General features: G+C 48.3%; 2 protein-coding genes across 2 annotated transcripts; both read right to left on the reverse strand.

The window, feature by feature from the left end:
• Positions 1 to 6,068: 6,068 nt before the first annotated feature.
• Positions 6,069 to 6,733, reverse strand: LOC103648929 (probable BOI-related E3 ubiquitin-protein ligase 2). Its single transcript, XM_008673305.2, has 2 exons — positions 6,584 to 6,733; positions 6,069 to 6,497 (listed from the first exon to the last, which is right to left on the reverse strand). The coding sequence occupies exons 1-2, from the start codon at positions 6,650 to 6,652 to the stop codon at positions 6,069 to 6,071; spliced, it is 498 nt and encodes a 165-aa protein (XP_008671527.2). The 5' UTR covers positions 6,653 to 6,733.
• A 3,709-nt stretch (positions 6,734 to 10,442) lies between these two features.
• Positions 10,443 to 11,766, reverse strand: LOC100279722 (uncharacterized). The gene is given in 2 exon segments (NM_001152681.1): positions 10,443 to 11,212; positions 11,325 to 11,766. Coding segments are annotated over 2 exon segments (828 nt in total). The 5' UTR covers positions 11,588 to 11,766; the 3' UTR covers positions 10,443 to 10,647.
• Positions 11,767 to 14,555: the final 2,789 nt, after the last annotated feature.

Below are 14,555 nucleotides of genomic sequence, written 5' to 3' on the forward strand. Positions count from 1 at the left end.
AACCAGCCACTAGAAATCATTTTTATCCTTAATTTTTCGAGTTTTTGAAACGACCTCGTATGATGAAACAACCAAAATAAAAGTTATAGAACTCTAAAAATTATGAAACTTTGTAGTTGACAACTTTTTTATTTAAAATTATTTCGGCTCTCAAAATTGCATCTAAATTTGTGAAATTTAAAATTCAACTTTTGCAAACGACCTCGGATGAAAAAGTGTCAAAATGAAAGTTGTAGAACTTCAAAATTTATTCAACTTTGTAGTTGACAACTTTTTTATTTGAATTTATTTGCGGTCTCAAATAAGTAATTTACACTCAGTTGATTGTAATATGTGCACAACAAAACTACAAACTAGACACAACATGCCATAGGTGGAGTGGTAGAGAACTGTACGCGCGAGCGAATTTTGCGTGAAATATGTCGCGGCTTGCGACTTCGACGGAGACGGGAAAGGTGGAGTGGGATGAGGCCTCTCCTTAAATAACATATTTGCTGTCCTCAGTTACCCGTATGTAAAAATGATGATTTCTACTAGGCCCTAGCACTGATGGTTCTAAGAAACGTCAATAAAAATAGATTCACAACTACCACTGCAGAGCTTCTGTGTACTAGTTGAGGAGTTTGGATGGGAGGTCCATACTTGGTTGGGCCACTGTGACTCTAGGCTAGCTAGGGGTGGGCGTTCGGGTTACCCGAAAATTTTGGGTCGGGTAGTTCTGGTTTTTAAAATTTCGGGTTTTGAGAATCGATACCCGAAATTACAACGGGTTTTGCAATACCCGAAAATTCGGGTACCCAAAATTTCGGGTTCGGGTTCGGGTATTCCCGAACTATCCGAACTATTGTGTCGGCTTCATAAAAACACATACATCCTATTAAATTAGTATAAAAATATAGTTTGAATAATAATATACATGGACATATAAAACACAAGCAATCTACAATCACAAGTTATGCACACATACACATAATTATAAATGTATAAATTAATAATTAAGCATGACATGAGGACATGACACATGAAAGTTCGGGTATTTCGGGTACCCGATTGTGATATCCGAATTACCCGAACTAAATTCGGGTTTTGCAAGTTGCTACCCGAAATTTCTAAAGAAAATTCGGGTTTCGAGTATTTCGGGTTCGAGTTCAGTTATTCCGGGTTCGAGTTTCGGGTTACGGGTTTTTTTGTCCAGCCCTAAGGCCTGCAGCAGACAGCACAGCAAAGGAAGAGGGAAAAGGATGGAATAATGCTTCATAGGTGCCGTTGTTTTGTCACTCTCGTGTCCCTGGTGGGTGGGTGATCGTTAGGTGGTCAAATGCGAAGGAACTTTTGCAGTCACAGAGAGATTCCTTGATCGCCCCTTTTTCTCTTTTCCGTTTTCGCACGTGCATCTTGCTCCTCCCGTGATCACTGCAGCAGGTTACTCTAGTATAGAGTTTTCTGCATAGCGGTCCAGTACGTCCGGCACTTTTTTACATTTTGGGGTTTTTTGAAATTTTTTCACAAATACAGCCTTTTCAATTTCAATTCAGAAAATAAGTCCTTATCTCAACGTTATCATTATTGACGTCGAGCTTACACGTCTCGACGCCAATATAAATAACACTAAGATTTTTATTCAGCATGTTGATGTGGCGTCTACGTGGCCAAACCTCGACCCTATAATAATTCGCATAGACTTCACGTCTTACAGTCCTAACGATATCCACGCGCACCCCCCCCCCCCCCCCCCCCCCCAACGTTTAAACGATATTAGTCAAAAAATTACACTATCTAATATTGCACTAACGCACCGAATGTTTTCTAATATTAATCGAAAAATTCATGTAACAAATATTCCCCACCGAGTCATGTGTATGCGTGAAGCAATAAAAATACGACTCGAAAAACATATATTTTCTTTGAATCCTCCAAGTGTTGACGTCAGAATTATCAAGAGTGCAGGCTATAATGTTTAAACGATACATTTTCTGTAGTGTTTATATGATTTATCAAATCACAGGGTGTTGGAGTGAATCCTATGTTCCAATGTTTTTCTTATCTGTGCATTTTGAGAATCCTATGTTCCAAATGAGCCAGCTAGTTCCCGACGAGTACGTACGTCCAGCCGTCCGGAACAACCAACGCTGGCACCTGCCTTCGGCCACCATGTGTGTTGTACCGTACGTAGGCGCGTAGTCAATATTGCGTGACCACCTTGTGCATGAAGCATGCCTGATGCCCAAACTAGGGCTGGAAACGAGCCGAGCCGAGCTCGGCTCGGCTCGGCTCGGCTCGCGAGCCACACCATGATATTATATAATTGCATTATATAGTGAATTATTAGTATATAAATATGAAATATATAGATATAATTCATTATTATGAGGAATCTAAATTATTAATGTCATATATCTATCATGAAACACTAAGAAATAAATTGACAACCTATAAAATTAGCTAATATCCATCAGTATTATACATATTAAGTAATTTGACGTAGCTCGTGAGCCGGCTCGCGAGCCGGCTCGGCTCGGCTCGCTACGGGAACGAGCCCAAAAGGCAGGCTCGCTCAGCTCGCTCGAGGCTCGCGAGCCGCTCCGAGCTGAGCCGAGCCGCTTCGAGCTCGAGCCGGCTCGCGAGCCTCGATCTTATTTTCCAGCCCTAGCCCAAACCAAAGAGCTATATATTGGAGCCAAGAAAATTTTGATTTTCAAATTCGAGAAAGGGGACATGCATGCATGCATGCATGCTTCGAAATTGAAATGGGACGAGCATAACAGAGACAGGTCTACGTGGACGCGGGGCGGCGTTAGACCTGTCTTAGGCCACGATCCCACGGCTGACCGGAAGCCACAACGAGATCTCGGCGTACATCTATATTGGCGTCGAGACGCCTTTTTTCTATCCCAAGCATTGGGCAACTTTTAGCCCGTCCCGAGCCAAACAATTACCTCATCGCTCAAAAAGACGGAGTCCTCTCCCGGTTCAAATTGTGGAAACTTTTATCTGGAGCTGTCCCTACAGCATGCATTCGCAATGGTAACTGTGGTCGATCGCTACAAGAGTCATGCACACACAGCTCTGTCGTGGAAGCTCTTTCCGTCCTGCGCCTTGAGGAAGGAGGTTTCGTTTGAACAACACAACACCACCCAGGAGACCATCCACTGGTAGCTGCCGTGCTTTTTTTATAAAAAAAAAACTTGGGGAAGGTCGTCACCGTTGCTGGCCTGAAAGAAAGCTTGCTCTGTGTTGCTGTTACTACTACGGAGTACCTGCCAATATAATAGACTAGCTACAGGGCTAGAGCAGCAGCAGCAGGGATCCTGAGGCATGATCAAACTAGCAGCAATGAGACCGAATTTTTTATATTTTAGTCTTTCCTCGGAAAAAAATACACGTTTAGACCTTAGAAAATTTTAATGTCATTTTTGGACCATCTGCTCGGCGCCATCGCCAATGGCGCCGAGGTAACACAGCTCGGCGCCATAGGCTATGGCGCCGAGGTACGTGGTACGCTGGCACAACCTGAACGACGTGGCGCCAACGTGGTACCGAGCTCGGCGCCAAGATCTATGGCGCCGAGCTCGGATGTGTGACGACAAAGCATGTTTAGCTCAGTCGGTAGAGTGTAAGGCTTTTAACTTTGAGGTTGTGGGTTCAAGCCCCATGGTGGACGTTTAATATTTTTTTGTATTTGTCACTAATTTGTTTTTTTGTTGTCCATATTTTTCGTTTATGTCGCTGATTTGTCCGTCCAGATTTATTTTTCATCTAGTTTTTTTGTTTTTGTGACTGATTTATTTATTCATCTAGATATTTTTTTGTTTTTGTTTATTCAAACTCTGTGACGTAAGTACCATGCACATAAGTAACCCACCCTATGGAAGTACGGAGTACTTTATAAAATCATCAAGTCATTCTTTATTTATACCTAGTATATTTATATTTTGGACTCTAATTATAATTTTTTTGTTTATTAAGTATATTTATATTTTGGACTCTAAAACTCCAATAATCTAATGTATTCGAAATTATACTTTTTAATATTAATTAAAATTTATCATAGCTAAACCGGTGGCCACTAACCAATGCAAGTATATTTATATTTTGGACTCTAAAACTCCAATAATCTAATGTACTCGAACTCACAACCTCAAGGTTGCGTGCATTATTGCGCCCGTGACCGCGATGCACCATAGCTAAACCGGTGGCCGCTAACCAATGCAAGTACGTTTAGATTATTGGAGTTTTAGAGTCCAAAATATAAATATACTTAATAAACAAAAAGATTATAATTAGAGTCCAAAATATAAATATACAAGGTATAAATAAACAGTGACTTGATGATTTTATAAAGTACTTCGTACTTCCATAGGGTGGGTTACTTATGTGCATGGTACTTGCGTGACGCAGTTTGAATAAACAAAAACAAAAACAAAAAATATCTAGATGAATAAATAAATCGGTCACAAAAACAAAAAAACTAGATGAAAAATAAATCTAGACGGATAAATCAGCGACATAAACGAAAAATATGGACAACAAAAAAACAAATTAGTGATAAAAAATACGTCCACCATGAAGCTTGAACCCACAACCTTAAGGTTAAAAGTCTTGTACTCTACCAACTGAGCTAGACATACTTTGCTGTTACATATCCGAGCTCGGCGCCATAGATCTTGGCGCCGAGCTCGGTACCACGTTGGCACCACGTCGTTCAGGTTGTGCCAGCGTAGCACGTACCTCGGCGCCATTGGCGATGGCGCCGAGCAGAGGGTCCAAAAATGATATTAAAATTTTTTAAGGTCCAAACATGAATTTTTTTCCGAGGAAGGGCTAAAATATAAAAAATTCGGGCAATGAGACCACCACCAACCACCACCATCCACCGTCCCCATGGCCATGCTCATGCTCATGCTCCGGCTCCGACCAGCTACTAGGTCATTAAATAAGAAGAAACCAAACAGAAGCGGCCCCTCCCTCCCTCCAACCCACGCCGCTCCTCGGTGGCACTTTTATCCCTTGCATTCACATCCCTTCCGCCCCTCGCACCAACCAACCTGCCTACCTACCTACCTACCTACCTAACCACCCAGTGGAACTGGAAGGGCATCTCATCTCACTCGTCACATGCTCCCCACTCCCCCTACTCCGTGTACTACTGCAAGCCAAAGGGTTTTTTTTGAAGAGGAAAGAAAAAAAAACCGGCGCCCAGCTTTTGTGTTTCTGAGCACCGTCCACGTGGTCATGTGGCTGCTGGACACATTCAGGATCGGAGCCTGACTTGTCCATTCACTACTTTCAGCATCTCAGCAAGGCGGGCATCAGCCACGCCGCATGCGTTTTTTTTTGCTTTTGCAAGGCCCTCATCTGCTCTTTCTTCTCCCAAAGAAAGAGCAAAGAACTCCTACCTGCTCTGCTGCTAGGTGATGGAAGACGAACATAAGGCCTCGGGTTAGGGCTGAAAACGAATCGAGCTCGACTCGTCCATTTCACGAGCTAGAGATAGCTCGGGTTGAAGGTGACTCGTCATCCACACCCTCATATATATAATTACATTATATAATAAATTATTAGTATATAAATATGAAATATATAGATATCGTTCATCATTACGAGTAATCTAAATTATGAATTATCACATATATATCATGAAACGTTAAGTAACAAACTGACTATCTATAAAATTATTCAATATCTATCATTATTCTACACTTAAGTAATTTGGCATTCGGGTCGCTACGGCAACGAGCATAAAAGCTCCCGCGGCTCGCTTGAGTCTCAAACTTTTTTTTCTAGCCTTACTTGCGTTGTTCCAATTAACTTGAAGGAAGGAAATCTCTACAACTATTAAGAGCCATTTGTAGACTGCCCCCGCTCCCGTCCCGCAACGGCCTCCCGCACCGCACGGCAGCACGCCGCAAACCCCTGCGCAATAGCTGCCGTCCAGCCCCCGCCCCTGCTCCCCCACGCTGCGCGCGTCCGTGATGCCGGGGATCTGCAACCCCCCATCCCCTAGCCCCCTCCCCGCCCCTGCTCCCCCCACGCTGCGCGCGTCCGTGATGCCGGGGATCCACAACCCCTCATCCTCGTAACAACCTCGGCGTCGTCTGCGAATGCCGTTCAGCAGCTTGGGGAGGAGAGAGAGAGAGTGCGTACAGGAGAGAGTCGCCGGCGACGAGCCCCGACGGGGATGCCACGAAGCAGCAGGACTGCGCGTCCTCCGCCACGCCGCATTCTCCTCCGCCGGCGGGCTGCTGGAGCACCTTGTCGAGCGTGGCGCGGAGGCCAGCGGCGACGGCCTCGTGGCTCCTGGCAACGCCCAGCCACGCCTGGCCCTCCCCGGCCAGCTGCCGGAGCCGCTCCTCCAGATCCGCGCCGCGGCGGCGGGCGCGCTCCAGCTCTGCCTCCGCGGCGCGGAGCCGAGCCTCCGCCGCGCGGCCCACGGCCGCGACCACACCCCGCGCGTGCCGCCGCCGAGCCTCCTGGAGCGTCGCGCGCATCCTGTCCGTCTGCAGCGTACAGTGTGGGAAAAAAAGGATCAGAGACACCGTGTACGTCGACGAACAAAGGATTTACTGTGACGCAACGCACGCACCTCGACCCGCACCAGCGCGTCGACCTCCACGCCCTGGTGGTACAGCTGCGACAGGACGCCACTGGCCATCGGGCGGCTGGTGTTGGGGCTTGACGAGGACGACCGCCATGAGGGCCTATGCTGGACACCCAAGCATGTCTCCAAGGCCTTCCGCGATGGCACCCGAGGTACAGCGGTCCCACTGCTTCCAACTCTCCAATTTCCCTCTCCCCTGACATTGTGGATCCGTCTGTAACTGTCGTCCCCGTGCTTTGTCTCTCTGTGGAAAATGGTGTCTTCCTTCTTACTATCTCGTTCTACACCCTCCACATGCTTGCACGGTGTTTGGGTTGATGTTCATGTCAGTGTTAATATTCTAAGCAATCACGCCTATCTTATAAGATTAGTGACCACAAATATATTCACTTTAAGTTCTTGTTGGTACAGTCTTGCATGTGGTTCCAAAGTGTAGTTTATTACCCATGTTTCTTCCTGTGAAAATAAGGCTATATAATTTGGTCAGCAAAAAAAACAAGGTTAAATATGTTGTTTGCTGGTATTTTTATGTAACCTATATGTTTACATGTTATTTGCAAATACCCCAGCAGAAAGTTATATGCACACTAACTAACTGTGTTGAATGCATAAAGCAGGCGCACAATCACACCTGCCTGGATGGCACTTTGGCTATTCTTTTTCCTTTTTAATAATAGAAAAAACAGGTAAATTATATATGCAAATAACCGTTGGAAAAATCCTTCCTTGTGAGCATTGCTAATAGTTTGTGAAATTCATCTATATGCATGGAAACATCTTGCAGAGCATGCAGGGCTTTATATCCCATTAGACAGAGCACATTAGACGACAGAGTGGTGTCAACTTTGGGCATATCGGGAGCTAGGAGAGCAGGGGCGGCAGGCTTCTGCCATGGTCATTTTTTTTGGTTTTGGCTCCCTCATGTGCAGGGCCGATGCAAGCGAAGGTGATATTGAGGGCCCCTTTGGTAGGACTTATTTTTCAGCTTCGGTTCTGACTCATGCAAAAGTTATGCCAAACACCTCTTTTTCAAATGGCTTCACCAGTGAAGTGCTTTTCCAAAATGAGCTAGAGGGCATGAGCTAAAAAAGTGGCTCACCCGGCTTCAGCTCACGTCATTTTTGCACAATAGCCCTCCCACCAGTCCAAATTATTTTTTTTGGTCCTGCCCTCAATCCCTAGCCACGTACAGGAGAGATAAACTATACAAGGGTCTTTCTGAAAAACAACCTATAAGCCGTTTTGCCAAATAATTTTTCAGAATGGCTTTGGCTCATCTAAAGAAGTGGCTTCACCTCGTGAGCCAGAGCCAAAGTCGTTTTTGGAGAAGCCAGAGCCCTGCCAAAGGGGCCCTGAAACATCTAGAGAGGAGGGGCTCAGCAGTATCTGAGAGAGCTAAAACTATGTAAATTATTTAAGGGGGTGTTTGGTTTATAGGGACTAATTTTTTTGTCCATCAATTTTATTATATTTTAGTCCCTAAAATATTAAATATGGAAAATAAAACTCTATTTTAGTTTAACTATTTAGAAATTTAGTAACTAAAATGAAATAAAATAAAGGGACTAAAAATTAGTGATGGAGTACCGCCAGTGTTAAGCCAGTAAACTGGCGCATGCTGGTCCAGAGTAATTAAGGTAAGAATGTAGGATATGGAGACTGGTAAATACGTAGGGTTGTTTTTAGTTATTACTATACTATTTTGTAATGTAATTAATGTTCGTCGCTACTTCCCAGCAGTGGTGTAGTTGCTCCTGATTTGTTCGCCCATCATGATGTACATGATCATCACTCATGTTCTCTCCTTACATGCTTAGGCTTCTGATCGTTTTGTAGCTGTTGTGATAGAGATCTGACAAGTCTAAGCAGGAAAGTGTGTAGAACTCCCCGCTGTCAAAATGTAATTATTTCTGGTGAAATCTAGAGTTCTGTAGAAATTTTGCATTCCATCAAACAGTCAATACATTACACATGCATTTGTCGATTGTTCTTTTCGTTGGAAGTAGTTTGATCATTCCCATATGTTCATACCTAATGCAATAGTCACTTTCGGATTGATGTGGCATTACACGAACATAGTTCTTATTTTTAACCCATGTTCATTGACTTGCAGATTCTGGAAGCACTTACAGCAAAGAATTGCCGAGAGGACTTTTCGCAGGAATCATTAGAGACACTTGGGGATTCTTTTTTCAACTATATTACAGCCCAACACTTTTTTGGCAAATACAAAAATCAGCATGAAGGCGCTCTGACCAAGATGAATAAAAATGTGATCTCGAATGCAGCTTTATGCCAGCTTGCTTGCAGTAACAGTCTTGCGGTAGTCTTACCTAACCTGGCTTCTTTTTTGAAATCTTAAGTTTTGTTTACGTGAGTTGTCCCTAGAATCGTAGATTTGCAAACATAATCTACCGAATACAGCAGTTTGGATCAACATAGTATCTGAATTTGCTCCTGATTGTATTCTATGCAATGTCGTGTAATATACTTGCCTGATTTATTGTGTTTCCCTTATAATTGCCGTGTAATATACTTTCCCGATCTATTGATATAATGTTGTGTTAATACTTGCTTCATATATAATGTCATGTAATATCTATTAATATATCGCCTGATTGTATCAGAAAATCGTGACTGACTGTTTCCCTTGCCTAATTTATTGTGTTTCCTTTTTTATTCTGTGTTTTCTTTCTGAGGGCATGCATGATTATATTCCTCGAGCTTCCGATTAACCTCGAGCTCTGGACATCACAATTAAAAACCGTTCTCGTAGCTCGTGCCGACAATGGCGACCTCTGTTGAGCGGCACCTGCCCCCCCCACCCGTGGTCGACCATTGTGCCTCCCAAGAGCTTCAACATGTTCTGCTTCGGTGGCCCAGGAGGCAAGCGTCGCACCCGCCCCGATTTTGATTCCATGGAAAAATACAACATTCCCGCCGGACTGGCGATCATCGTACCTCCTGTGCCTCGAGGTGGAGCCAGCCGTCTGCGACTCGCGTGGCGAGGCCACATCTGACGCGTGGGTGCGGCGCCACCCGGCGCTTGTCCGGCTCACGGGCAAGCACCCCTTCAACTTAGAGCCTTTGGTGTCGTGGCTGATGGCGCACGACTTCATCACCCCGGCACCGCACCACTACCACTACTAGAAAAATGTCGGCTAGAAACCGACGTTCTTACTCTAATAGATCAACGTTCTTATGTTAAGAATATCGGCTTACCGACATACTTAACCGACATACGTGGTGGTGGGGCTCGTGACTCTCGTGAGACGCCCCGCCAAGCTGACCATGGAGCAGCTGGTGACGGAGTTCGAGGCCTTGGAACTCCCCGTGACGCTGGTATGCGTGGCCAACCAACATAAGGAGCATAACAGGGTGTGCCAGAAAGTGGGCTTGAAATGGCCTCAGTGCCATCTCCACGTCCATGCAGTGCGGCACGCGCCTCTACGACATGCTGTGTCACTACGGCGTCATGGGCGCCACGGACGACGTCGTCAATGTGTGCTTCAATACTGATTCTTTAGAAATACTAAAACATTTATAATTTGGAACAGTCTTACCACATGGATTTAACATATCATAGTGATGTTTGTATTTCTGTATCTATGTTTTATACTAAATTTTAACTCCCGTGGCAACGCACGGGCATCCACCTAGTTAACTTGAAGGAAGGAAAGATGGGAACCTACTCCATGTCTAGTTTTAAAGGCAGACCAATTAGTTTTTTTTAAAAAAGAAGCTGGTAGATGTGGTAGCACAAAAGTCATGAACTGCACGCATGCTGCGACTAAACCACTCTACAGTATGCATGTCATGTCGCCAAGGCATGATCGATCAGTCTGTGTCCGAGGCCAGAGCCAGAATCGACAAAAGACAAAGAGCACATCTCCTCGTAAATAACCCATGATGCATGCAATGCATGAGCTGCTAAAGCCTACTAAGCACGCTTGCCTTTTTACTAATAGTACTACTAGTTAACTATATCTGCTCTGCCCCTCCCCTCAGTAAAAGCCCTCCCGATCATGTCACTGTCTCACTGATCAATGCTAGCCTCTGTAGCAGGGCGCCGCCTGTAAAAAATCCCGAGCCCACTGCGAACGGGACGACGGCGAGCCGCCGCTGCCACAGGCGCACTCGACGCCTGCCCGGTACCCGAGGCTGTTGAGGCAGAGGCACACCGCCGCCGCCGTTCCCTCCTCCCGCTTCGTCGTCGCCGTCAGTGGCTCGATGGCGCTGCCGGTTCCCTCCGGCGGCTGGTAGGCCGCGAGGCTGATGGACAGGTTCAGGTCGATGTCGAGGTGGCGCTGCCGCCGCCGCGGCGGTGGCGCCAGCGCCGGCGCCTCGTCGTCGTCGCTGCTGCGGCTGCTGGCCTCCGGCGAGTTGGTGGCAACGGCGGCCTCGGAATGGTCCGCCGCCGCCGCCCGCTTCTGTGGCTCCATCTGGTAATGGCAATGCTGCTGCTGCGGCCCTCCTGCTGGCGCTGCGGCCAGCGGGCGGTGGGTCTGCGGGTCCATGCCGCGGGCGAGCAGCTTCCGCTTGATGTGCGTGTTCCAGTAGTTTTTTATCTCGTTGTCCGTCCTGCCCGGCAGCCTCCCGGCGATGAGCGACCACCTGTGTATATGTACACACACGCACGGATGGGTCAGATCAGGGACACGTACGGTACGGGGGTGCTTGAAATGCTCCCAGTTCGTCGGCAGTGCAGCATGGCAGGGCAGCTCACTTGTTGCCGAACAGCTCGTGGAACTTGATGATCAGCTCGTCCTCCTCCTCGCTGAAGTTGCCGCGCTTGAGGTCCGGGCGCAGGTAGTTGATCCACCGCAGCCGGCAGCTCTTCCCGCACCGCAGCAGCCCTGCGGCTTTTGGTAGCGACCTCCAGCAGCCCTCGCCGTGGGCCTTGATGTAGGCGATGAGGCGCTGGTCCTCCTCCTTGGTCCACGCGCCCTTGTTGGTGTGCGCCTGCTCGCAGCACGGGGACCTCCCCATGCCGCCCACCCGCCCGGCAGAGGCGACGCCGCCGCACAGATTCGCGCTCCGATGCCGCTCGATGTGTTCTGGTTCTGCCGGTGGCGGTGGAGTCGGTGGACTGACGAGCGACGACAGTGGCGATTGCGTTGTGTGCTGCAGCGAACGACCGGCGCGAGTGCGAGCCTTTCGTGGACAACAGAAGAACGGAGGCAGGGAGCCGGCACCCGGGCAGGGGAGGGGAGGGGAGGGGTCACATGGTTGGTTTTATACGAGGAGTGAGGGGGGTCCCACCCATCGACCCGGATCCTTGTGGCTGTGAGCCATACTGCCATAGGCCCATGGCCCGTGCTCCATGCATTCGACGGCCGATGGGGGCGGGAGGTGGGCCCGGGCTAGTGGTTGGCTGGCTCTGGCTGCAAAGCCGAGCTCCGGGGGGACGGCCGGACGCCGGAGGTGGAGCGCTGCCTCTGCCTTCCTGGATTTGGTACTTGGTAGGTGAGTGCCCTTTGTCCTATTCACTATCTAATTTCTTTTCATTTCTTTTTCATTTGATCAGCACTTGCTCCCCTCCTTCTCCCGTAGTCCCATGCTTACTTGTTTGCCTTTATTTCCTACCCTTTCTTTACCAGTTTGTTTTGGGGAGGGGAGCTTGTTGGTACACTCGTATCTTTTGGTTGTGTCTAGGGTGGCAATGAGCTCTAAATTTTACAAAATAAAATTTAAAAAGATCAAACTCTATTTCTATTTTTTAACTAAATTTTTTCAAGGGCTCACACAAATTGTGAAGAAGCATTCGGATCGTGATTCGTTACCGGTCCTAGTTGTGTCCGATGTATTCAGGCCATCTATATTTTCACCGAGTCATGATCACATATTTACCATGCAATAATGACTATATATATACTTTATATATTTAAAGCGGAAGCCTCGACCACCTACCGACCGACCAGGTGTTCGGGACGGACCCAACCAGTTGGCACAATAGTGTCCGATGATTTACGCTCATTTAACTCCAAGTTTACGCTTTGTATGTTTCAGTTTTACGCAACAATATAGCATGTGAACGTGGTACACTAGGCACACGACGTGATCTGCTCCCGCCTTCGGGCCACGACCCATTCATTCGCACTCACACCTTACCCCACGCCGCACATACGTGGCGCGTACGGCAATCGTGCACGAAAAGCACAAACCCTAGACCTATTCGCCGTCACCGTCACCGTCGTATCCTCCCTCGGCCCCCATCCGCAACCGCCCCTAGCCTCCCCTTCCCTGGATCAATTCGTCATATATGTTCGTCAGCGGCGGTAGCATCATCATCAGAGGCGCATCGGCGTTTGGCATTGTTCAACCTCTTCGCGGGTAGTCGTTTCCCTACAATTACCCGCAGCTGCTTCGCGCCATTCAGTAAGTTATAATCCCTCAACATTTTATTGATTCAGACGCTATTTTTTGGGTAGTAACTAAGGGTGATCGACCTTTGTTTTTTGCGAGTATTATCAGCCCAATTATGCAACTTTTTTAGGGTGGAACAATTGTGTCTTTGGGGTTGCATTAGTTTGATGTTAGGTTTACGATATAAAATTTTTCCCTATAAGTTGAATTATATCTTCGTAAAAATGGTGTGCACACTGTTGGGACGAAGGCAAAGACGCCACCCTTCGCTCGAGGCCTTCGCTGTAGTCGCTGGTCTGACAGAGACAAAACGGGCAGGGACACCCTTCGCTCCATTCGGCACCAGACGAAGGCCTGCGGCAACGTCATCCCGCAGCGCGGCCACGTCCAGCTCTGAGGCCCACGTGTGATCTGGCCCATTGTAACGGGCCCTGCGTGGCCACCTTTGTGTTACGGGCCTAATTTGTAAAGGCACTCCTGTAATTACAGCTTGTAACCCCGCTTTATGGGAATATTCTGGGGATAAACTAGGTGTCTGAGGGCACATGCGTCCTTAACACAAGGCGCTGGGCACTCAGGTACCTATAAATACCCCCGCACAGTGCCCGTGAGAGGCTAGATCAACAGAGCTATTGCCTCCTAGCACGTAACCCTGTTGTTACCACTGTTCACCCTTGTTGGCCACCTTGCGGTTGAGAGCAAGTTCCAACATTTGGCGCCCACCGTTCGTGCTACGACAAAACCACCCGCGATGGCACCCAAGAGAGCTAACCCGAAGGCTGACGAGGCTGCGAAGGCAGCACTGCTGGCCGCAAGAAAGGGCAAGGCCCTCGTCCTCACCCAATCCACCCACCAAGAGCCCACTGAAGACAATGTTCCCCACACCTGCGAAGACGACACCTTCCGCACCTGCGGGCCCGAAGGACAATCGCAGCCGCCCCCAGGCTTCGCCCCACTGGAAGGCGCGGACCTCACCGAGGACGGCGAGGTCCTCGGCGTCTCAGCAGAAGAACAGCTACAGCTGCGTGCCCTGCGCCTCAAGAACCGCAATCTCCAGAGGCAGAAAGAGATACTGGAGGCCAAGCGCCAGCGTGTGTCCGCACTAGCCAAAGTGCGGCAAATGATACGCGACGAGGAACAGAAGGCCCAAGACCTCGAGCGCGAGATCGCGCTGATGCAGCGCGAAGGCCACCTTGGCCTGCAGCAAGAGCCACCCAGCCAGCATCGCGCACAACCGGAGGACACGCGCGAAGGCCACCTCGGCCTGCAGCATGGACCACCCCTGCAACACCGGGCACAGCCGGAGAACCCGCGTTTCCCCCAGCGTGACTACACCTTCCAGCACGGCGCGCCGTTCCAAGGGGTCAACTACCTCGACGAGCGAAGTCCCCTGGCGCCACACGTGCAAGTGACGCCTTGGCCAGCCAACTTCCGAGCAGGGGCATATCCCAAGTACAACGGCAGCACCGACCCGGCGCAATACATAATGAGTTATCAGGTCACCGTTGCATCCGCCGGAGGGGACGACGCCACAATGGCGAAGTCTTTCATCATCGCCCTAGAGGGCCCAGCACTCACCTGGTTCACCAGA

The sequence above is a fragment of the Zea mays genome, chromosome 2 (assembly GCF_902167145.1).
Source record: "Zea mays cultivar B73 chromosome 2, Zm-B73-REFERENCE-NAM-5.0, whole genome shotgun sequence".
NCBI lineage: Eukaryota > Viridiplantae > Streptophyta > Magnoliopsida > Poales > Poaceae > Zea > Zea mays.